Raw genomic sequence first — 25,416 nt, 5'->3', positions numbered from 1 at the left:
GAGGTCTGGGTATATAATGAAACGTAGCGAGAGCTCGGGGCTCTTTTCTGTATCCAGATCAGCCCGTGAGGTCAAGAGCCGAGTCTCTCTGCCTCACGTATTTCTTGTCGGGTATTTTCCTCTTTGTTCTAGAGCATTTGATGTTTTGCATTGATTACCTTGGAATTGATTATGGAATTGTAAAGCACATTTACCTGACATATTAAATTGTGATATTTGATTATTCTATTTGACTTTGGCATTATTTTCATTCAAGAGTTTAAAAGAATAGTAAAACATTCGCTCACATTTAATGATGCACAGATATCATTAAAGCCTTTTTTCATTTATGGAGTCAGATGAAATAACGAGTTAATGCATATGAGAAAAGACAGTAACACACAAAGACCTTCACCGCTAATTCGAATACCGCCATTGGATCAAGTTAGACGGCCTTGCAGTGATAAAGCGTAACTGATTTTTATTGACAAACTCTTGGGGAATGCAGACATTTTATGTGTACAAGAGACCTTCTTATCAAAACAAGATTTAGACAAACTAAACTCTGTTAATGAGGATTTTCATGGAGTGGGAGAATCAACAACTGATTTGAGAATATTGCGTGGCAGGATACCTGGGGGTGTGGCCATATTCTGGCATAAGTACGATCCACTGATCTGTGTGATTAGATTAGAGGTAGACTGGTGTATAGCAATCAAAGTGGAGCATAATAAGAAGGTATTTGTAATTTTTAACGTATATTCTCCATATGAATGTAGCAAAGATGAATATATGAATAGGCTTGCTTTTATAAGTGCTTTGTTAAAGGAAAGTGTATGTACAAGTATATTTATATTAGGGGGTATGAATGCTGATATATGATAATAATTCTTTGTTTGGCCAGAAACAGCTAATCAGATTTTGTCAGGATAGCAAGTTAGCTTTTTCCAGCCAAATATTATTGCCAGCAGACAGCTATACATATATCAGTGAGGGATGGAATACAACATCTTATAAACATCAAACCTTAAAAGTTAGAACGTATCGGAACCGTTTTATATGACGAATGGGATTCGGCAAGGGGGGGGGGGGGATATTGTCACCTCTTCTTTTTAACCTGTACATGGATGGTCTTTCTATAAAGTTAAATAATTGTAAGATGGATGAGTAATAGGTGATAGTCTCATTAACCATTTGATGTATGCTGATGATCTAGTTATATGTCTCCTTAGTGCAGGATTGCAACAGCTACTTCGAGTATGTTCAAGTTATGCTCTGCAGCATGATATTAAATTTAATATTTAAAAAAAGAGTGTGGTCCCATGGTTCTGAGATAAAGAAATATACATAGATATATTACATACATATTTATTTATTTAATTTTATTTGGTTGTTTGTGACGCATTGCAAGTGCCAAAACCTTTACAAAGTTTCGTACCATTCCGATTAAGTAAAACATTAAGAGAAAACGAAGAGCACCAGAAGGTTTTTGCAAGAACATGCCAATGAAATGATGATTGCTCGATAGGAATATTGGCTACTTGTGTAAATTTCAGCAAGACTTTTACTAATGTTGAACAAAAAAGAAGTGCTCATAAATCTCACTTCCCTAAAACAATCCGCTGATGAATATCTGTTGCTACACTTATCTGCATGTATTTTTAACTTGTTCCAGAAGTTTCCGTTTCACTCGAAGCGCAACTTCATTTTCATTCCATCTGAACAGAAAACAAGGCTAGTTGAGATTAGCCCTCAGATCTACTAATAAATAAATACAATAATTTATTTATTTTTTACCATCGCAATATGTAGGCCAATTATATTATTGCCAGGACTTTAAATATAAGCCTACACAAGTAGCCTCTGTGTAACTTCATCTGCATATGTCAACTCCGCGATTGTTTATATCGTCACACAAGTATCGTCCAGCTCTAATGGTGAATACATTAATTGGCACATTGTCAGACTTGCGTTATTACTTGTGCAGAAAAACAGCAAATGGTTCAAACATTTTCACCGCAGTAAATTGATGGATTTATTTGAAGCACAATAGAGTGAAACACCTTTATCTCTGATTCAGTGTTGATCAGCTCTACTCTCCTGCGTAACAAATCTAAAACATTTATATTCCGACTAATATTATAATGATGTTTCCATCTAAACTAATGACAAGTAAATAACAATACACTTGTGTGTTTCTTAGACTCCTCAGAAAACAATTTAACAACTTCATGAGCAAGCACAATATCATATTGTATTAGTGTCATCAATTAGAATAAAAAAAAAACTCACTTAAGACGCAAATCTTAAACTAGTCATAGACTTTAGGCTACTTAAAAACCAGCGACACGAAGCCCGATTTGAATTCATTTAATAGCGTTTATTGAAATATAATGAAATATCGAGATAAAAGCGCTCACCTGGACGAGTGTGTGTCGGGTGTGTAGTAAAACATCACACACACCCCCTGAAAGATGATCAGGACCATCAGCAGTGTCAAGACCCACTGGAGAGACGCCGATGCCATCAGAGACACATTCAGTCATGCACGAGTGTGTGCGTGTGTGTGTGTGTGTGTCGCCCTTTACCCCTGAATCTCTCTCTCACACACACACGCGCGCACGCACGCACGCACACGCCCACACGTATCTCGTCTCCACCCCCCTTAAACTCGCTATTATCCTGTAAAATAGCCATGTGATTTTAAACCGGATATTGACTTGTAATTTGCGTTGTGGAATTATGTCAGGGAAGATGCGATTATTATTAGTAGTAGTAGTAGTTTTGTGTTTTGGTCGAGAATGGTGTTTAGATTATTTTCGAAAGTAGATGCATTATTTTATCATAAAGCCAAACAACGATAAGATATGGAGGAGCCCTAAAAACACGAAGTTTTGCAATCCAGTGTAGGCTACTACTGATTCACAATTGACCTCTCTCTCTGTCTCTCTCACTCTCTCTCTCTCTCTCTCTCTCTCTCACACACACACACACACACACACACACACACACACACACACACACACACACACACACACACACACACACACACACACACACACACACACACACAAACACTGTTTAGAAGAGCTTGAGTTGATCTTGTTTTATAATTCCCTAAAAGGTGTAGAGCAGAATATCTTACATTCTGCAAAAAGCCTTTATTATTTCATGGCTTAGTTAAGCCTATTTAAAAAAACAAAAAACAAACAAAAACAGGTGCGAAGCAACGGCACACCAATGCATTGTATTTAATGCAACGCTATCTCACGACCAATTCGTACGAATTTGTACGAGTGATTAAAAAGTGGCTAATTCGTATGAATTCGTACGACCTCACTCATACGAATTTGTACTATTTGTCTGAACCCACGTGATGGGTAGGTTTAGGGGCGGGGTCAGGGGTAGGTCATTCGTAGCCTACAAATTCATACGAATTGGGCAACTCGTAAAATATGTACGATTTAGCAAAAATCTTACTAATTCGTACGAGTAAGGTCGTATGAATTCGTACAATTAGCCACCTCGTAAAATTCGTACGAATTGCCGTTAGATCGGGCTGATTTAATGAGCCTTCTGCTGTGAGTGTGTGTGTGTGTGTGACAAACACAATCAGAGTTAATTTAAACAGCAATCAATTAATCACACGAGTCGTGAAACACCTGGTCATGCGCAGGACAAACAGAAGAGAGAAAATACGAAGAAAATATATCTCACCAAAAACATGATAAACTATTAATTACAAATTCACTATCATAAATAATTAAATTGGAATATATGTATAAAAATCCACAAGTCAAAAATATTGTGAAATAAGGTATACAAATCAGAATCCGCAATCAATAATATATTCTCAAAAAAAAAAAAAAAACAAGAACATATGTCCACATTCTTGTTGCTAAGTTTAGCCGGGCCAGTTGGGGGAGAGTGGGGACAGTTGCAACATTGCTGATTTCTCCAATCAGGAATGAGCTGGAGTCATGACACTCCTACTGCACATGCTCAGTATGCCCCTCCTTCTTTCTAGAAGTTAACAGCCACATGTTAAACCTCCTTATGGGAGAACTGAAATTCAAACTAAAAAAGTAACTTTTTTTACAACTAGATTTTTTGTCATACTGTTTAAACGGTTTAAGTATTGATCTTTATAGTTTTATAATTTGAATGTGTAGTTTCTTAGCTCTTAATAGACTTAGGTACAATGTGTTAAAGCTAATGTGTTAGGCTAGCATTGCTAGTTTTAAGATGGCTGCCAGGAGGTGGGACAGTTGCAACGCATTTTTGCAACTGTCCCTCATGACAATAATAATGACAATTAGATAAAATTGATATACAAGGCAATTCAGTAGTTTGATAAAGAACAATTTCAAGAGCCAGGCGTCTCCTCTTTGTATTTCAGCAAATTGCCTTTTTAAAAGTCAAACTAGGCTGCAGTGTATCCTCCTTTTTTTGTTCTGTTTTTTCATTATGCCACAAGACAGGAAAAGGACAACAGATAGGGGTGTCCCTCTACCTATTCTGTCCTTAGCTGCTGCTGTAGTGAGCAATGACAGCAGGACAGTGAGGTCTCTGGCAAAACTATTCAATTTGCCACACAAACCTCTACCGCTTTATTACGAAGAGAGAGAGACTAAGTCAAGGAGAAGAGATGAGGACAGGTAACTGGACCCCGAGAAGGGTCTTCTCAGTCCAACAGGAAGATAGCCTGGCAGAATACCTAAAAAGAGCACCTGATCTTTTCTATGGTCTCAGCACTAAAGAGGTAGGCCTAAGCATGAGGAACGTATTAAAGCAGAGTGTAGGCTTACAGGGATAAATTCAAAGACAGTGACTTTGCACCATCTTTGGTGACAGACCGGCCGCCACCACCAGTTCTTCTGCAGTTCCTCCGGAGCAAGCTGAGTTCTCACCTGAGACTGTTAGACCTCAACCCAGTGTCACAGTCTTATTGGATATTATATTCCTTCATTACACACAGACTGAAATATTTCAAATGTTTATTTAATTTAATTGTGATGGTTAAAACTGACAACTAATGAAAATCCCAAATTCAGTATCTCCGAAAATTAGAATATTACTTAAGACCAATACGAAAAAAGGATTTTTAGAAATGTTGGCCAACTGAAAAGTATGTACATGAAAAGTATGAGAATGTACAGCACTCAATACTTAGTAGGGGCTCCTTTTGCCTGAATTACTGCAGCAATGCGGCGTGGCATGGAGTCGATCAGTCTGTGGCACTGCTCAGGTGTTATGAGAGTCCAGGTTGCTCTGATAGTGGCCTTCAGCTCTTCTGCATTGTTGGGTCTGGCGTATCGCATCTTCCCCTTCACAATACCCCATAGATTTTCTATAGGGTTAAGGTCAGGTGAATTTGCTGGCCAATTAAGAACAGGGATACCATGGTCCTTAAACCAGGTACTGGTAGCTTTGGCACTGTGTGCAGGTGCCAAGTCCTGTTGGAAAATGAAATCTGCATCTCCATAAAGTTGGTCAGCAGCAGGAAGCATGAAGTGCTCTTAAACTTCCTGGTAGACGGCTTTGTTGATCTTGGACCTCAGAAAACACAGGGGACCAACACCAGCAGATGACATGGCACCCCAAACCATCACTGACTGTGGAAACTTTACACTGGACTTCAAGCTACTTGGATTCTGTGCCTCTCCTCTCTTTCTCCAGACTCTGAGACCTTGATTTCCAAAGGAAATGCAAAATTTACTTTCATCAGAGAACATAACTTTGGACCACTCAGCAGCAGTCCAGTCCTTTTTGTCTTTAGCCCAGGCGAGACGCTTCTGACGCTGTGTCTTGTTCAAGAGTGGCTTGACACAAGGAATGCGACAGCTGAAACCCATGTCTTGCGTACGTCTGTGCGCTGTGGTTCTTGAAGCACTGACTCCAGCTGCAGTCCACTCTTTGTGAAGCTCCCACACATTTTTGAATGGGTTTTGTTTCACAATCCTCTCCAGGGTGCGGTTATCCCTATTGCTTGTACACTTTTTTTCTACCACATATTTTCCTTCCCTTCGCCTCTCTATTAATGTGCTTGTACACAGAGCTCTGTAAACAGCCAGCCTCTTTAGCAATGACCTTTGTGTCTTGCCCTCCTTGTGCAAGATGTCAATGGTCGTCTTTTGGACAGCTGTCAAGTCAGCAGTCTTCCCCATGAGTGTGTAGCCCACAGAACTAGACTGAGAGACCAGGCCTTTGCAGGTGTTTTGAGTTAATTAGCTGATTGGAGTGTGGCACCAGGTGTCTTCAATATTGAACCTTTTCACAATATTCAAATTTTCTGAGATACTGATTTTGGGGTTTTCATTAGTTGTCAGTTATAATCATCAAAATTAACTTGACATATATCAGTCTGTGTGTAATGAATGAATATCATATCCAAATTTCACTTTTTGAATGGAATTACTGAAATCAACTTTTTGATGATATTCTAATTATATGACCAGCACCTGTAAACTAAAAAAAGATTTGAAAAATTATGCCGAAGTATGAGTTTTATTACATCTGAATGACTGTTGCAACTGCCCCTCGGTACTGTTGCAACTATCCCGATATATGGGGACAGTTGCAACATTTTTCAGGGTCCATTTAAGTACAAATTTCTTTCATATTATCATATGTACATATGTTGCAACAGTATGGGCAGGTAAGTGACATATATGGGCTTAATATATATATATACATATAATTTTGTCTTTCTAATACAAACAGTCGCTGAGAAACTAAATGAAATGTAAAAAGTGTTGCAACCGCCCCCACTCTCCCCCTACTGTTAGAGGGGCCAGTTACATGTAGACCTTATTGTTGTCATATCATTTTCTGCACTGCAGGCATTGACAGGCAAAATACCATGTTTATAATCATTCAACAATGTATTTGCATTTCCATTATATTTTTACATTTGCATTACATATTCAGTATTAGTCACAGTCAGGGGTTAAATTGGGTTTCATTATATGGGGATGTTTTTTTTGTTAAAAAAACATTAAATGGCACTTTCTGGAGAGTTTTGTGCAAAGAAATGGATGGAGAAATTGAGTATAACATGATATGTGAAAAACTGCAAACATATATATTTTTAAAATTAATATTTAAATATGAAATGATTTCTAATTTTGACGTTTTAATTAAAGGGTACTTTAAATCTGAAACTAAAACCGCCAGTAGGCGGCGGCAAGTCACTGTCTTAATAAGTGAGTTGAGGTATTCATTCATTCAACCGATTCGTTCAAACAACTGATTCATTCAGGAAAGCAGCAAGTGATTTGTTCAAAAGGCGGATTTCAGTCAATAAATCATCACTGTCTGTTGCATTGAGACTCTGCTACTGTTTCATTATGAAATTCTAGTCGGCGAAATAAAGGGAAAACAAACAATATTGACAATATTGTGTCTAAAAAGTAACTCACTGTTAAGTAACTTATTGTTAATTTAACAGTTGTATAACATAGGGTGAATTGCCCTAATGTGGGATACTGCCTAATGTGGGACACCTAAGGTCTAGTGTTTGTAGGTCCCCCATAAATACAAGAATTACAGTGGAACTATGGGGTTAGACAAAGCTGTGGTATCATGTGATCAAAATCACATGACCTATCAAATGTCAAATCGTTTTTGAGGGTGGAGCAATCATCAAACAGGATCACTCCTTGTGTGAAAACCATATGAAGGTTAATGACATAGAGTTTTAACAAATTTGATGTTAAGGAGTTAAATAGATTTTAAACAAAGCAATCCTGCTATTTTTTTTAGCCTATATGCTTATGAGATGTTTGTCCATCAAAAACTAGAGTAACTTTATGTGTATAAACTATATATTTTTTATATTTTTATCAAATTTCCTAGTGTCCCACATTAGGAAATGTGGTTTCCAAATCCGGGACAGCATGATCAGCCTGATGTGGGACAGTACTTCAACGAGTCAAAAATGTGTGGTGGGGCATGGTTTATTTATTTTTTGGTTTTAATTTTAATACAAGATTCTACGGATGTTATTAATAAAATCTCTGAACCCCAGGATCTCCCCCCTGATACTATTTTAGCGATGTTTGATGTAGAAAGTCTATATACTAATGTTTCCCATGAACAAGGTATTATAGCACTAGAATATTACCTACAGAATCGTCCTGAGGATGTGAAACCGCCCAACACTTTTATGTGTGATCTAGCATCATTAATCCTCAGATTAAACTTCTTTGCTTTCCACCAGGGTGAATATTATCTCCAAGTTAAAGGCACAAGTATGGGGAGTACCTTTGCCCCCAGTTACGCTAACTTGTATGTTGGATTCGTTGAACAACAGTTTATTTTTAATGAGGATAGAAATCCCTTCTTCAGTAATATCATCAGATAATTTAGATATTTGGATGATGTCTTGTGTGTTTTTAAAGGGTCCCAAGATGAGTTGAATGAATTCACGACTCACCTCAATAGGATGAGTCCTGATCTAAAATTCAGTGTAGAATCCGACTCAAAACGTGTGCATTTCTTAGACATGTGGATCAAACTAGAAGAGGGTAGATTGAGCACAACTCTCTACCGTAAAGAGACTGATCGTAATTCGTTCCTTTTGGCAAGCAGCTCGCATCCCAGTTTCCTAAAAAAATGGCCTGCCGAAGAGTCCATTTTTTAGACTCAGACGGATTTGCCATTCAATTGAAGAGTTTAAAGAGAATGCTATAGATATGAAACAAAGATTTCTAACTAGGGGTTATCCCACTAAAAGTATTGAAGAGGCATATAATATCGCCCTCTCCACACCACGTCCACACCTTTTGAAAAAGAGTGTTAAAAAGGATCAAAAGTTCTCTGTCTCCTGCATAACTTTTACTCCAAGATCCTTTATTATTAAAAACATCATAATGAAATATTGGCACCTAATATCTGATGATTCTTCTCTTCAGGATAAATTTAAGGATCCACCTTTGTTTGTGTCCAGACGGGGCCCTATAAGATCAGCCCCTACCCAAACACTCTTAGCACTCCTTAGGGATGGTAACTATCCCATACTTTGGACGCCTTACATCCTAAAGGTTTAAATGTGGACTTTGACATGAGTGTCATGGTGTAGTCACAGTCTTGAATACTGCAGTTTATGAAGGTTTTACTGATGTTTTTTACGGTGTCCATGTACTTTTACAGCAAGCATGTATAAATGTGTATTTATGTATGCGTGTGTATTTTTGTATACATTTTGTATATGTGTATTTATGTTTGTTTCTTGTGGTGTTTTTCACTATGTGGAGTTAATGTATGAATCACCTAAAAATACACATTTTTTGTTTTAATACAACTTTTTTAATTTTAATACAAATATTAATAATGTTTATATTAGACAAATCATAACTAAAGAAAACAATTTTTCACCTAAGGCATTGATGAAATGGAAACAGGATTTTCATTACCTTTTTTCAGATTCTGTGGTCAAGATATGAATAAATATGTAATTCCTAATAAATAAGTCAAAGAAACTCACTTTAAAATAATAAATAGATATTATCCATGTAATGATTTTATCAGTAAGTTTAATGAAGGGGTTTCTCCATTATGCTGTTTTTGTAAAGAGGAAACAGAAACAATTGTACATTTATTTTTTAGTTGTAATTATACCAAATTATTTTGGTCCGAAGAGTCTCTGTTTATTTGTTAGATGTTTTAGAAAATCATCACTATAACTGATATAATGAACTTGTTTATGGATTGTGATACTGGTTTACTGGAAATGGATAATATAACTAAAAATTGTGTTATTTTACATGTTTCATCCATTCATAACCAAGACAATTACTAACTAAGATTTAAAAAAGAATCTAAAATAAAATAAGATTATACTATTCTACATGTATCAATGTGATTTTTGGTCTTTTATTATAGATTTTTCAGTGTCCCATATTGGGGACACAACTGTCCCACATTAGGAAGCTGCAGATTTTCTCAGACAACTTGCAATAAGAGCACTAATATTTCTATAATTTCTCTTATGAATGGGTTATCTGAATTTTCTCTTTTGATTTGATAAGGACACATACTGGGTTTTTTAAAAAGGTATTGGGTGTGGATATAATGTTTTGGTTACACATCGCAATATGTCACAGAAGTCTGAAGTGCAAAAAATGTCCCACATTAGGGCAATTCACCCTAAATATCACAGTTGCAATTGTGCACGGGAAAACGGCACCTTTGCTGATGTGATATTCTAATATAAGAACATAATGATATAAATACTGTATAAGACCTACCTATGAACTGCACACAGCAAGGACGATAGACAAACGCAATGTCAGCTCACAGTACATAGTTAAAACAATGATTACACTATCATAATAGACAATACACATCGCACACCCCTACACACATAAAGAATGAATTTACAACTTAACTGACATTTACCAACTTTCTTCTTCTCTCCTCGCGCGTGCAGGAGACAGACGTAATGCTGGCGCGAATGGGATGCGAATTGTGAGGTGAACAAGGAAATCCACGAAGGTAGAATACTAAAAAATAATATGTACGCTAATTAGATAGTTTTAATTTTGAAAACATTTAGATATGTCAAAGTCAAAGTATCATCTAAAATGGAAGACCTTACACAAGTAAAAAGTAAGACGTTATAAGACTTTTTTATGGCCTTATATTATAAAAATCTAATTTAAGACTTTTTAAGGATCCGCGGGAACCCTGTTTAACGTTACAACTCGTTTACTTAGTGTGCTTTAAGTAAAAACACTCAGCACCGACAATGTTACACACTCTTGGCTTACTCTGGCTATTCTCTGCTGTCTCAGACGACGATATGTTTGTCCAGTTTCAGGCACCGTAGCTTCTTTGAAAGGGAGGGGTGAGCAGTGGGCTGAGCCCTCAGTGCAACTCGCAGCTGAACCGCTAGATGTCGGAAAAAATCACACACTGCACCTTTAACTTATAACAGCATCCAAAAATGTACATCAGAAAGAAAAGTGTTTTTTTTTTACCTCAAAAACCTTTTGTCGATAACTCCGTCGGGAAGTTTCAAATGTGGCTCCCTTTTTGGCAAAAAATGGAGGGACACTAACTGAGCATGAGCACAGTTTCTGATTGGAGGAATTCAAGGTGTTACAACCGTCCCTGGTCTCCCCCTATTTTATCCTTTTTCAAACTGCCACAAACGGGCAGGTTAAGATTAGCTGATCTAACGTTACACTTCTGTAATGCATTAAATTCAAATACAACATATTAATAATATATCCTTCTTTGCTTGAACTAATATTCGCTCAGAATTTCCCCTTTGGGCTTGAACTAGAATATTCACGCAAAACTTCCACCAAATGTGTGGGTTACATCTGTGTTCACGTTGCCACTGTCTAATAACGCATGCAAAAAACAGTTTTGTAAAAATTATTTCAGACTCCACATTTAGGGGGGGCCACAAGGGGGTCCAAACTTGTTGTCACAGGGGCACATTTTTTGTCATTTTAGTAGGCTATTAATTTGTTGGGTAACGTACCCTAGCTAACCGTACGTTCACACCCCTGCCGACTTGAGCGGCAAAGAAGCTCTGGACGCCCTGTCAAGGACGCTTGTCAAAAAGTACAGGGAAGCTTGTTGACGCTTTGGTCGCTCAGGGAGAAGAGAAGTGTCACAACATGAAATGTCACATGAGATTGGTGTTTTTGCATTCCACTTCACTGCTTTTCTATTTAACTATGGAAACACGCGCTAGACTGTGTGCTCGAGCTTTGTATCTTTTGCCACGTCTCGCGCATGTCACAGCGTTTTAAAAAAACGCGTCATTCAAGTTAAAATAAGTTCAACTTTAAGCAAAAAAATTTGAACTATCCCAACTCTTTTATCCCATGCCTCGTTCTTTTGTAACTGGTCCCTATAAGCAAACAACGTCATATCATAAATGATAGGAAACCCAGCAACGGCGATGATTAGCTTCTCCTCCATTTTATCTGAACTAATGCTTTGGTAGGAACGAAAGTTTACATCGCATCTTTCTCCGGGATCAGCCAGCGCGGAGGACGTCTATATTCCGATTGGTTGCTGGCTTTTGCCGCTGCTTGCCGTTTAACCGCGTCATACCTCATTACCATAAAGTTGAGCTACTTTCAACTTTCTGATCGACGCTCAAAACGCGACGCCGAAGGATTTGACGCTCCTTGCAGCTGAGAGAAGCCAGCTTCTCTTGAGAATGAATGACTTCCGGTAGCTTTGGAAGCTCAAGTCGGCGGCGGTGTGAACGTACAGTAAGGCTGCTTAGTCAGCGGCTAGTCACTGAAGTTGACTTTTGGATAAGTAATAATTAGACAAGTACAATCGTTATAATACCAGTTTTTATTAAACATAAAAAATGCATAAGTGGCTCATTAAAAAACAGGCAACTTGTCCTTCACCCTCCATGCAAGCTGCCTCTGACGAGCCCAGTCCCTCTGCTAGCAACACTGAGCAGAGTGTTGTTGCATCCGCGACGGTAAATCCTCCAAACGCATATCCTACACAAAACCCACACGCACCATCCTCCAGCTCTGCATCTGTGTCGGAGCCGCCTTGCATGATGCCAGCTCTTGCTTGCCCTGCTGTAAATTTTGTGTCTCCAATTCGGAAAGAGATGAAGCATTCACAAAAGTAGGCTAGACCAATTAAAAAAAAGGAAGGTCTTTTAATTCAGCTGTTTGATTACACCCTCCAAAAACACCCTAAACTCACAGAGATCGCAAAAAGCATTCCCGAAAATGTGAAATACATGTCCGATTTGATTCAGAACGAGATCATTCAAACTCTTGCCGATTGTACTATAATGGCGCTTTTCCACTGGATGGTACGGCTCGGTACGGCTCAGTACGGTTCGGCTCGGCGCGGCACGGTTCGGCTCGCTTTGCTTTTCCACTGCGTGGTACGACTCGGCGCGGCGCGGCACGGCTCGGTTCGCTTTAGCTCGGTTGCTTTTCCACTGCAGTTAGTACCGCTTCAAAGTGGGTGGGATTATGACTGATCGTTATAGTTTATCTGCTCCTCGGCAACCAACAAGAGGAACGTCTGCGCTTCTTGTCCACTGACCACGATTCAGCCATTTCTTTTTTGGAAGTTTTTTTCTTCTTCAAGCAAGTCAAGCAAGTAGTTTTAAAACATTGGAGGCTGTTACTGGCTATTTAAATCTAGCGGGTTTGATGTCTCGCAAATACAATGACGCTGCGGTAGTGACGATTCTGTCTGTCTGAACAATCAGTGATCTACAGTGCTTCCACGTCACATTTTAGTATCGGTACGGTACACTTGGAACCTCAACAGAGGTGGTACCATTTAAAGCGAGCCGAAGCGAGCCGTACCGTACCATGCAGTGGAAAAGCGCCACAAGTGAGCCGTGCCGAGCCGAGCCATACCATACCATGCAGTGGAAAAGCGCCACAAGTGAGCCGTGCCGAGCCGAGCCGTACCATGCAGTGGAAAAGCGCCACAAGTGAGCCGTGCCGAGCCGTACCGTACCATGCAGTGGAAAAGCGCCACAAGTGAGCCGTGTCGAGCCGAGCCGTACCGTACCATGCAGTGGAAAAGCGCCACAAGTGAGCCGTGTCGAGCCGAGCCGTACCGTACCATGCAGTGGAAAAGCGCCACAAGTGAGCCGTGTCGAGCCGAGCCGTACCATGCAGTGGAAAAGCGCCACAAGTGAGCCGTGCCGAGCCGTACCGTACCATGCAGTGGAAAAGCGCCACAAGTGAGCCGTGCCGAGCCGAGCCGTACCGTACCATGCAGTGGAAAAGCGCCACAAGTGAGCCGTGTCGAGCCGAGCCGTACCGTACCATGCAGTGGAAAAGCGCCACAAGTGAGCTGTGTCGAGCCGAGCCGTACCATACCATGCAGTGGAAAAGCGCCACAAGTGAGCCGTGTCGAGCCGAGCCGTACCGTACCATACAGTGGAAAAGCGCCATAAGACATCCAGACCAAATATGAGGAGTTGAAGTAACTGAAATTGAAGTTAGGTTTCTTCTTTAGAATTAAGTCCTGCTTATCTTTTGAAGCAAAAAAAAAAAACAACTAGTAAATGCAACATTCTTATCTGTCTTGGACTATGGAGATATTTTATACATGAATTCAACCTCTCAATGTCTTCATGCTTTGGACACTGTGTTTCATGGAGCCTTGAGATTCATCACAAATTTAAAATCTCTCACTCATCACTGTTTATTGTATTCTCGGGTAGGATGGTTTTCCCTCTCCATTCGGCGTTGGACGCATTGGCCTCTTTTTATTTATAATGCAGTATTAGGATTCCTTCCTTCTTATCTGAATATTTACATTATCCCAAGGCCTTCAGGGACATATCACCTGCGCTCACAGGATCTGTTTTTATTTGACAGTCCCTAAAACCTGTACTGTATTTGGTAAAAAGGCTTTTAATTTTGCAGCACCATTTGCATGGAATAAGAAACAGAAAGAGCTACAGTTGAAGGAGTTGATTTCATTATATTCTTTTAAAGGATTTTTAAAGGATCTTGCAGAAAGGCAGTCTGTGTGTCACTGTACTTAAATTAAATTGATTTAGGACTAGGTTTTTTATGATGATGTTGTTTGAATATGAAGAGTGAAAGTGTGTCTTTGTATTTTTCTGTAAGTGTTTCTGTAATTATTTGTACGAGCGTTGCTGCCACTTGCCAGGACACTCTTGTAAAAGAGATTTGTAATCTCAAGGAGTTTTTATCCTGGTTAAATAAAGGTTTGAATGAATGAATGAGGAGGCTGACTCTCCTGGCCTTATTAAAAGTGATGGGACCAGGGATCAGTGTAACATTGAGAATTTGTCAGTCATCATTAGATTTGTCCCAGAGCAACACCTAATCGGCCTCATTGCTTGGTGCTGAGTATGTGAGTGACCAAATTATGTCTAATCTGTCTGACCTGGGTTACAATGGTGACAAATCAGTGTCTCAGTGTTATGATGTGCTTCTGTCACGTCAGGAGTGAGGGCCGGTGCGCTAAACAAAGTGTGTAAAGATATCCCACATGTGCACGGCTACAAGCAGAACCTGTGGCAAAGAAGTTCTTTGACTGGTCCAGTTCACTGAACACATTGTCACAGACATTATGTTGCAAATAGATACAGTACACACACACTGAAAAGACTACTAGAAATTCGCTGGATCAGTCATTATGATCTCACCAACTCTCTTGTTCACAATGAGGATGTCATCAGGAGTCTTCTGCCTGAGATCGCAGAGGACGACAGTGCTCCATTTGACATTAACACAGAGGCATGTGGTCTTTTGACCCAGCTTAACAGACAGAACTTCTTTGACACTGGCAAATTTCTTCTGCATGTTTTTGTTACGTGTTTAAAGCTGTAAAAAGGGATGATTACGTAACATTTATGTGAGACACTGTTGCACTGTGTGAGGGCAGGAAAAACAACCAGGAAACGTCACTTAACGTTTAAGACGTTTAGGCCTATTCACAAAGAATGAAAAAATTAATTAATGCCGGGCGTACACCAAAGGATTTTCACAGTCCCAGACTAAAGACCGGCAGTCTTTAGGAATCTTACTGGAGTCTCGGCGCGCTCCCGTCGTCTCGATCGTTAAATGTGAGGTGATAATCTGCAGTCGGCGACCCGATTTATGCCAGTCTTTCTCTAGTCTTTCATATCAAACATGTTTGATATTATCGCAAGTCTTTAGTCTGAGACTAAAAACTGTGAACCCAAGTCTTTTGATGTGAGCTGATAATCTTATAAAGTCTTTTCTAAATCTTTTAAAAGTCTTTAGGTGTACAGAAGGGGGTGAAGGGATAGAGTTGTTGGGTAGGATTAGGGTGTGGTTTGATATTCTAGCTCCATAAGCAACATTATTGAAAATAGAAATAATACAAAATAAGGAAAGAAAAACAGGAGTGTCACCAAATCATTGAAATAATCAAAACGTAAATATAATACCTAATTTCAGTCGTCCCTCTAAACTAACTATCAAAGAAAATTTTTGAAACAAAACCGAGTTCTTCAGCAGGTACGCCGCCTTAACCAAACCATACTTCCTAAAAACAAAAGTACAATAGTGGCGAACACTGCACGCCTAATTTAACAGAGAAAATTCTACCTCCCGTTCGTGTTGGGCATACGCTTCCGTAGTCTGTAAGAATTTACTTAATGCTTGCTCAATACACCAGACAGAGTGAATAACGGCACGCTCGTTTAAAAGTCGACAACACTGACAACTAGAGCGGCACATTCAACACACTTACGAGAGAGTCTCAACTCACGTGCACTAGGCATAACAAAGTATTAGCAATATAACCCTTAAGAAACTCAGGAGAGTGTTACTCAAGTCATTTGATCTAAACATCAACTCGCAGACATCCATAAACAGTGGTACGTTCCACAAAGCATCTCTTTGAGCACAAGTTAAAAGAGATCTGGCGGAGATCTGCCTTCCTTCTCATGAATGGGCTTTTTTAAACCCAGCATCACAGCAGTGGATTGGTGGAACAGCTGATGACACGTGCCCACAATGACGACACGCAGCAAATGCACAATTACCACCTGAAAACAATGAAGGGAGACACAGAAGGCAACATGCCACTCATGCGATGCCACTCATTCTGGGAGGAGCATTTCTCTCAGTGTGGACGTAGACCTACCGAGCAGATCCAGCTTAGAGAAATCCTATCTTAAATGACAACACACACGGATTCATCTTTCAAAGTCAAAACGAGAGATGAAAAACACGTCAGTTAATGCAGTGACATCAGGCATCTAATTTAATAACCTGTTAATCAGCAAATAAAGTATAGCATAACTGGACTGGAGATTAAATTGCACACCTGTTTATGTCCTGTTCAGTCGTGTTCGGTTTGTAAGGACAGTTTAAGAAATCGGAGAGTTCCTGGGTAAAACGCTTCATGTCTATCCTACAGAAAGAAACACATGAGAGGTTTGAAAAAAATTACATCACCAGATTTGACTGTAACAATAATGCAAACATTGACACACAACTTTGATAAAAACTATTCTTTAATAATGTATAAATTATTTCGATTTTTCGATTAATCGTTTTTTAAAATGTGGTCGATCAAAATCGATTCTCAAAGGCCACAAATAGATTTTTTTCCATATGTATTTATCTATCACCCTAAAGCCAGTATTAGTTTTCCTCCACTGTTTAAAGCCTTGCCTCCATGTTACAGCTAATGCTGTGAGATTTTATGTTAGTTTAATTTTAAACATAAAATAACCTGATCCCGATTGATCAAGGCATGCGACTGGTGTGACGTGTCAATTTTCAGGATTAATTTTTCATCTTGCATCAAAATCCTGTCTATTCATTGTATACATTTGAAGTTGAGTTTTAATGTACCAAAGTGTACCTAAAATAAAAAGTTTAATATACATGCTTGTGGCTCTTAATTTCTTTTTATTCATTAACCACTTGTAAACTTATGTTCACCGTTCTTTTTTATAAATATAGGATTTGTATTAAATCTATATTCATTGAGTCGAATTGGGAATCGAAATCAAATTTAGAATCAGAATCGGAACGAGAATCGAAATCGAATCAAATTTAGAGCTTGCGAAAACGAAATCGAATCGGAACATCTGAATTGATACCCAGCCCTAGTCTAAATTCCAGGGTGCATTTTATTGCTTTATTGCAGGATGAGTTATATCTCAGTTTTGTCTTAGCAGGAAAATCAAATTCTTACATTCAAATGTAAGAATTGACCTGTGGCTAGGCCACGCCCCCTCCACTCACTCGGACAAACCGTCGACACTCAGTGACACAGGCGCTATGGCAGCTGTCACAGTAGGAGACATTTCACAGGAGGCAATTGATGATTTTTGGAGACAGAAAGATTATATATCATCTCGAAGTCACCAAAAGGGCCTTAACTATGCATTGGAGGGTTATATTAATAATTTAATTGTTGAAAAGCTTCAGCTCCAGCCAAAAATGTACAGGTCACAGTGTAAACATGATAAACCGTATCTCGTTGCCGTTGCCATCACCATCTCAGACAACAAGATAGAGGGATCAGCATTTTTCATGCACTGCAGGGTAAGAAGTGTGATTTACTGAGTGAAGCTAAGTGACATGATGTACAACGCAGCTAGAAGCTAACGTTAACGTTTTCTAATGTTAGCCTAACGTTACGTCAGAGATGTTAAAGATAACGTTCAAATACGTTGTTGATTTACCTTAGAACAGATGTACACATCCTCGTTTAATTAATCCACGTTTAGTTGGTGTTGTGGTCTACCGCATAACATAACTTAATAACTTAATCCAGAGCGACACTTATCTCGGTTGAGATGTGGCTTGGGAAAGGCTAAAAAATACACGCCGTCGCCCAGCCTCTCGGGATACCTAGTGTCGGAGTTGCATGTACTCCATGCACACCGTTTGACCATTTTAAATTTAAAATGACAAGAAAAAACATATAAAAACGAATTAAAACTGACTAACTGCAATGCATTTAAATGGACGTGGAAGCAGAGAATGTCCGAGTGTATGGGTTAGCTATGCGCACTGTGATTGGCTCATCACTTTTGGGGGTGTGGCTTAGCCATAGGTCAATTGATTTTCCTGCTAAGACAAAACTGAGATATAACTCATCCTGCAATAAAATGCACCCTGGACAAAAGATCACTAAAGCCCCTTTCACACAGTGCGTTGATCCCGGGAAATTGCCAGAACACCTTCTGTGTGAACGCAAACACGACCCGGGATTGATGCCGGGATCGATGCCGGGTCGGGGCTCTAGTAACATTGCCGTGTTCAGTCTCGTTACACGCGCTGTGTGAACAGAAGCCTTAATCAGTGCGATTTACGGGATTTTTACGGGTTGTGTGTGAACGCACTCTCTGATTCCGGAAAATCCCTGGCAGTGTGAATGAACCAAAGTCAAACGAACCCGGGTCAAATCCCGGGTCACTTTATCCGTGTATTTTCCGGAATCTCTGTGTGAAAGGGGCTAGTAATGGTGCTTTTCCACTACACAGTACCAGCTCGACTCGACTCGCCTTTGTTTGGTATTCCACTGTGTAAAAGTTGTACCTGTACTAGCTTTCGTGTACTTTTTTTCGTATCACCTCCGGCGAGGTTCTGAGCGAGCTGAGGCGATCCTAAAATGTGACGTGAAAACACTGCAGACTGCTGATTGGTCAGAGAGAATCGTCACTATTCACTGCGTCATCATTGCACTCGCCAGACAAAAGCTGTTTTTTCAGCAGTGTTTCGTTTTGCTGCCCTCAGCCTCTCCTGAAACAACGTTTGTCTTCTTGCTGTGAGAAACAGCCAGATCCCAAGGATCAAAAACAGCACACACTCGATTTCTTCCATTGTCCTGTGAGTGTGTAGGTAGCGGGTGTGTGTCACCAGAGCCCGTCTACGGAGAGCCTGTTCACTCCCTATTAAGTCCTATTGTGCCGACATTTGGTTGTAGTTCCACCAGAGTTCCACTGGGGGGCGATCGCCCATAAGTGCAAAATGAATGGGAGTCTATGGAGCTAGACGGCTAAATTTGTCTCTTTCACCCGATTGCTGTTGAGAAATCTCAGATTTGATTGTAGGTTTTGCAAGTTCAACATGGCTTATTATAGGTCGAAAGTTGAATGAACGAGTACTTATGTCCTTTTGATTTCTTACAGGTTGAGTTGTTGTTGCCCATTACACGCTAGCATTCTGCTAATGAACGCTGATTGGTCAGTGAAGTATCTCTGGTCGTATGATGTGTATGACGTCATTGACATTTTGAAAGACTTTTTAAAGCAAATAAGGGACTCTAAAAAAAACAGCCAGCAATGAGTAATTTCTTTGCATCTCCTTTCGAATACAACATTCAAATTACTAGACACAAAATTATATCCTGAGAAAAGTGGATTTTGAGGGGTATAGCTCCATAGAACTCCATTCATTCTGCAGTGGTCCTGTCAGCGCCCTCATGTGGAGCCAGAGTGTAACTGCAACCAGTTCAGAAGCCGGAAGTTTACTGAGAGTGAAACTTCTCCCCATATTAGACATTCTCTGGTGTTGCGTAAAAGCTGTGGCGTTGCTATGACGACCAGGTAATATTGTGGAGGTACTATTCGTAATGGAAAACGGAGCAAAAAGCGAGCTGAGGCGAGTTTAGCTGGTACTGGTAATGGAAAAGCGCCATAAGGCCCTGTCCAAACGGAGACACGTTTAGCTGTACACGTACAAATGTATCGTATTGGTACTGAAACCGCTATTCTTTTAAACCGGGTCACAGAGTGGATAAATCTGAAACAGACACGCTTGCGTTTTCGTGTGTACGGCCAATCCGTAAATTTTGTGAAACGATGATGTCATCACACCACGTGTCAGCATTAGTCACACATCGCTACGTCACATGTAACAGCCACAACAATGGCGGACTATATGCTTGTGTTCGTGCTGAAAGCAAAATCTTCTGCTCTTATGGTACTACGGTGAGCAATCTTCGTCTTCACCTCGCTGTCGTGTTGGGTTCGTATAGAGCGCGTAAAGTTATGCGCACGCTCCAAGTCTTCTTCTCCTTGTTTAGTGTATCTCTGTGGCAGAATTACAGCGCCACATACTGGTCTGGCATGTATACCACATCGTTTTAAAATATTGGTAATTCTAGCCTCGCGCTCATAGTTTTGATTAGAATATGTAAAAGCCCGAATGAAAGATGCACGGACACAAACTTTCCTCAGATCATGTGTGTAATGACTGAATATCAAAAACCATATGCAACGTCAGTACAGTTTACATATACAAAATAATATTACATGCGTTATACATACAATTCTAACCATTATCTCTAGTCAGAAATTATACCTTCAGAAGCATTTCCCACTTTAAACTACAGAGTAAATACGGCAATACACAAGAGATACAAAAGACAATTATGCTGATAACATACATACATAACACTTTACACCACTCAGAGCCGGTCCGAGCCTTTTGGGGCCCTAAGCAGAATTTGATTTGGGGGCCCCTCCCACTACGCGAAGTCAACTGTGCTTGACGATTATTGACACAAATGTCTCAATACAGTGTAACTGTCCTCAAAATATTTTTTATTATTATTATTGTAACAGACTTTGTTGGATTGTACATGACAGAATCCAACAAAGTCTGTTACTATAATACCGGTAATGATGTACTGGCGCTCGTTGTATGTGTGTATGCAATCTATTTTTCCCCTCGGTGCTTGCCGTAGATAGGAATGGGTCGTGCACACTTGGTACCGGAGTGTCGCGGGTTTTTGGAGTTAGTGATCTGATGTGTGGTATAATAAAGTGGAGAAGAGTTCAAACTGCTATGTTTATTATTTATTCAAACTGCTACCCTTACACCTAGAAGGTTAAGTTCGCCTGCGGCTATTTTCTCCAACTTAAACCGATGCCGTGACTATGCGCAGTTGCGCACGAATTGTCTATGCACTCGCGAGGTGTCTAGATTATGCGCATGACTGAAACGCTGGCAGACACATCAGCAGTTGTTGGCAGGTATATTGATCATGAAATCAGAATTTTCTTGTCTTGAATTATTCATTCATTCATTTATGTCACTTGTTTAAATCATCTAAAAAAAAAAATGTTTTTTTTAAACTCGATTGAGGGGCCCCTGGTGGCCCCCAAGCAGCCGCTTACTTCGCTTATGCCTCGGGCCGGCCCTGACACCACTAATAATGCTCAGTAAATTTTTGAACCGTATACAGAACAAATTAGTACATGTCACTGCATATTTACACTCTCCTCGACGCATGTAGGCCTACACATTCACATAATACTATGGTAAACAATAACACATATTATAAAAGATTCATACCTGAAAAGGGGAATAGTGGAAAGAAAGATGCACGGACACAAACTTTCCTCAGATCATGTGTGTGATGACTGAAGGGAGGAGGCGAGTGCACCGTAACAGCTCAAGCGTTCCCCCTGCTGGAGCCCTCTAGTAACTACAACACTCTGGCTCACACTTACTGCTGCTGTTGTTAGAATGACATTTTGCACATGAAAAATAAGAAAAGTACTGTACTGTAACTGCTGCAACTAACAAAAACAACTTTAACCATAACATATGATATACCATTAAACTATGAGAATTGCAAAATTACCTAAATATGAACCTAATTACTGTTACTCTACTGCTTACTCAAATGCTTGCTATGACTTACTGGTAAAACACATTATTTCCATCAGTCACAAATACATCACATCCGGTCGGCCGGTCGCATACGGTCTATTCGCAGAATAAGTTCAGATATTTCAACGGATCCTCAAACCTGTGTGGTTTTGCGATACAGTCGAGTGCGAAGTATCGCAAATACTGAAATGTTTGCCTTCGCACCGGAAAGTTGCAGAGCCATTCATTTTCTGTAAAGAACACGCATTTTCCCCACCACAGCTGGCAACGTTCTCGGACCCATACGTTTCTCTGTGCCGTTTCCATTACAGCATCTATCCACATTATTAGTACTTGCAGTCTCTTCATCCTCCTCATTTTGCGAGATTTGTAAATGTCCCCGGACTGAAAACTGTTTTTAAAAGAAAAAAGAAAAACTTATGGCCGACTTTGCACCGGAACCATCCTTTTTTTTCCCCGCGGGAATGCGAGATCCGATCTGTTATGCAGATACAGAAGCCACTTGATGTGAACAGGTGTAGCCTACGCACCGTGTCCTCAGTGGCGCAAACAGTGGGTATGCGCTATATGCGGCGCATGGGGGCGCCAAATCGATGGTTCAAATAAAAACAATCGCGAGCGCGCGGGGCCGTGAGCGCCAAAGCGATGGTTCAAATAAAAACAATCGCGAGCGCGCGGGGCCGTGAGCGCTGAGCAAGCAGGTACGAGTAGTGAGTTGTCTAAAAAGACGGATAAAGCAAAAAAGCGGTCTAAATAAGTGGATGGTGAAAGGCAACAGGTAGGATTTAAAGTGTGACGTGAGAATATGCAAAACTGAGGTTGCTGAGCTGAAAACCGGAAAATAGGTAGCATGTAGGACTACAATAGCCTAAATGACAAGAATCGGGAAAACAACTAATGCAATATCTCTGGTTTACCATGGAATCATGCATAGATTTGCTACCAAACTTGGAGGCTTGCAAATATTAATGTTAACAGACTGGCTAGTGTTTGCAAACTAATGTTGCTGATATCTACATTTAGATTTTGGTTAAACCTTACGGTAGGCCTTCCAATCCCATGCATGACATAATTTAATTAAGGTAAAATAACAACTGGTAAATATAAGGTAGCACGCACAATAAATGACTAGAAGCTGGAAAACATAACTTATGCAATAAGGTTTACCATGGAATCATTAATAGATTTTGTTTTACCATTAGCTGTTGATGTTACATATGCTGTCAGACATACAGACTATAGTTACATGGAAGCTGTAATTACAGGGTCACGTGTGTGTGTGTGTGTGTGTGTGTGTGTGTGTGTGTGTGTGTGTGTGTGTGCGTGCCATATTTGTACTTTTTAAAATCCAAAATGTCAATGTAATTTCAACAGCACAACCTTACTGCATTATAGTTGTTATATCTGATGCCATCGCTAGGCTGATTTAAGAATTGACTTTAGGCTGCTATATTTAACAGTGAGTTCATTATTCAGAGGTGAGGATGGTGGATCAGGAAAGACAGGGGAAGGCAACAGGTCTAACATTAGGTGGAAGTGTAGGGGGAGCCACTTGATACAAACAGATTAATTTCTTAATATTATTAAAATGGAAAAAGTAATATGGAAAATCTATTACATAATATTTGTTTGACAACAACTACATTATAGTTAACAGAGAGGGTTCTAAAGGATCTTTGTAGGCTTACTTTTGCATTTTAAGGCATTGTTGCATTGGTTATAATGTTAATGTTTGTCAATTTGTAAGTGTTTATTATTTGTTAACATTGTTAATAATACAATATAATGTATTAATGTAATATAATGCCTTGGGAAGGGATGTTTCGGGGGTGAGGGGGGTTGTTCTAGTAAAAATAGAAGGAAGGAAAATGTAACTTACATGGTTTTACTGTATGTCGCTTCACTCCTTTCAATAAAAAATAATTTTTTTAAATAAATATTTAAAATAAATAAATAATAATAATACAATATAATATGCGTGGGGGCGTGGCTCAGCCAATCAACTGCGAAAGCACATTTGAATTTAGCAGTTGATCACGTGATGCACTGACGGAGATACTGGCACCGGTGTGATCATACGTGCGAAATTCAGTGATTCCTCTGCGTACCACTAGAGGGAGTACCACACTTTGAGAACCTCGGTTCTAGAAGAACACCGACACACACTTGCTCGTTATACAGAACAGCACTCTTCAGAGACATCGATCGGCTCCAGTGCGAAAGACATAGATATATACATTTTTTTGCGATTTTCCAAAAGTCTATGGGGAAAATGCATAGCTTTTTGATCGCGGGAACCCATGCGCCGCTAACTTCCGAGTTGTCCTACAAAGAGACGTCATAACTTCGGCACTCTATAGAGAGCCTAAGTCCCTCCCTTTCCGGTGGACCAACATGGGACCTTATTTCGGAAAAATATTGTATAATAATAATAATAATAATAATATTACATTGTTATTATTATTATCTCGCTGAGATCAGTGTTGACTTTTATACTAAATAATTCTGCTCCGGGAGGAAGATTTAGCGAATCCATGATTAATGTGAAAATCTTTTTTATGAGATAAAACACTTTTTATTTTTTCATTGTTTAGGTGTACAGAATTCATTCAGGGGTCTTATTCCTCATAATCATTCAGGTCATAGTTTATATTGTTTTGTTCTTTATTTGCATGTGAGACATTGGTGAATATGAATGTAATCAGATTGTTATTTTAATTTTGTTAAATCTGGATTAGTTGACTCAGGGTTAAAATATAAGGGATTTTTGTTTATTTCCATAGGAAAAATCATGTTAATAAATATATTTTACACACATATGGAATATAGTGGAATATTTTTGCGTGTATTTGATGTGTTTTCCAGTTATATATTTAAATTTATTTTGGAAAATAACGATTAGCAAGTGTTCACAAACATGAATTCAAGGATAATGGAAAATACGTTATACTTTGGTTACACCACATGACATTGTTAAAGTTATTAAAATGACACTTCTGGAAAATGATTTTAAAAAAGATTTTCAAAACCATATTTCTTAGAATCTTTTGGTTTGGTCGCCATCCAAACACATTCCTGCATTCTCCACCAACTCATAACAATTTGAGCGTCTCCAAATGGTTATCAGTCATCTTGACATCCACAAAGATGCGAGGCAAATGTTTCATCATCGCTGACGTCCGTAAGGGCGGGAATCCTCTCCCTGTTTTCTTTCTTGACCAGCTGGAGTGTTTTCTCTGCGGTTTGGAAGATAGAGTAGCGTAATATGGAGCCCGGGAAGTCACCTGTGGGAAAAAAACAAAAAACAAAATCCGTTACCATT

General features: G+C 39.5%; 1 protein-coding gene across 2 annotated transcripts in view; it reads right to left on the bottom strand.

The window, feature by feature from the left end:
* The window catches only part of LOC143733549 (alpha-2,8-sialyltransferase 8F-like), a 70,569-nt gene extending 53,707 nt beyond the window's left edge, over positions 1-16,862 (bottom strand). The window contains exon 1 of one of the 2 annotated variants that reach the window (XM_077225142.1): positions 16,780-16,862. In XM_077225142.1, the coding sequence (XP_077081257.1) occupies positions 16,780-16,859 (80 nt within the window). In that variant the 5' untranslated portion in view covers positions 16,860-16,862. Of the gene's footprint in view, positions 1-2,399; positions 2,585-16,779 lie in introns of those variants that run through there. The other variant, XM_077225140.1, reaches the window with a different exon arrangement.
* Between the last annotated feature and the right edge of the window lie 8,554 nt (positions 16,863-25,416).

This window comes from Siphateles boraxobius, unplaced genomic scaffold (genome assembly GCF_051911475.1).
Source record: "Siphateles boraxobius isolate OS27281-9 unplaced genomic scaffold, OSU_SipBor_1 126, whole genome shotgun sequence".
In the NCBI taxonomy this organism is placed as follows: Eukaryota; Metazoa; Chordata; class Actinopteri; order Cypriniformes; family Leuciscidae; genus Siphateles; species Siphateles boraxobius.
This window is presented reverse-complemented; position numbering and strand designations above follow the sequence as displayed.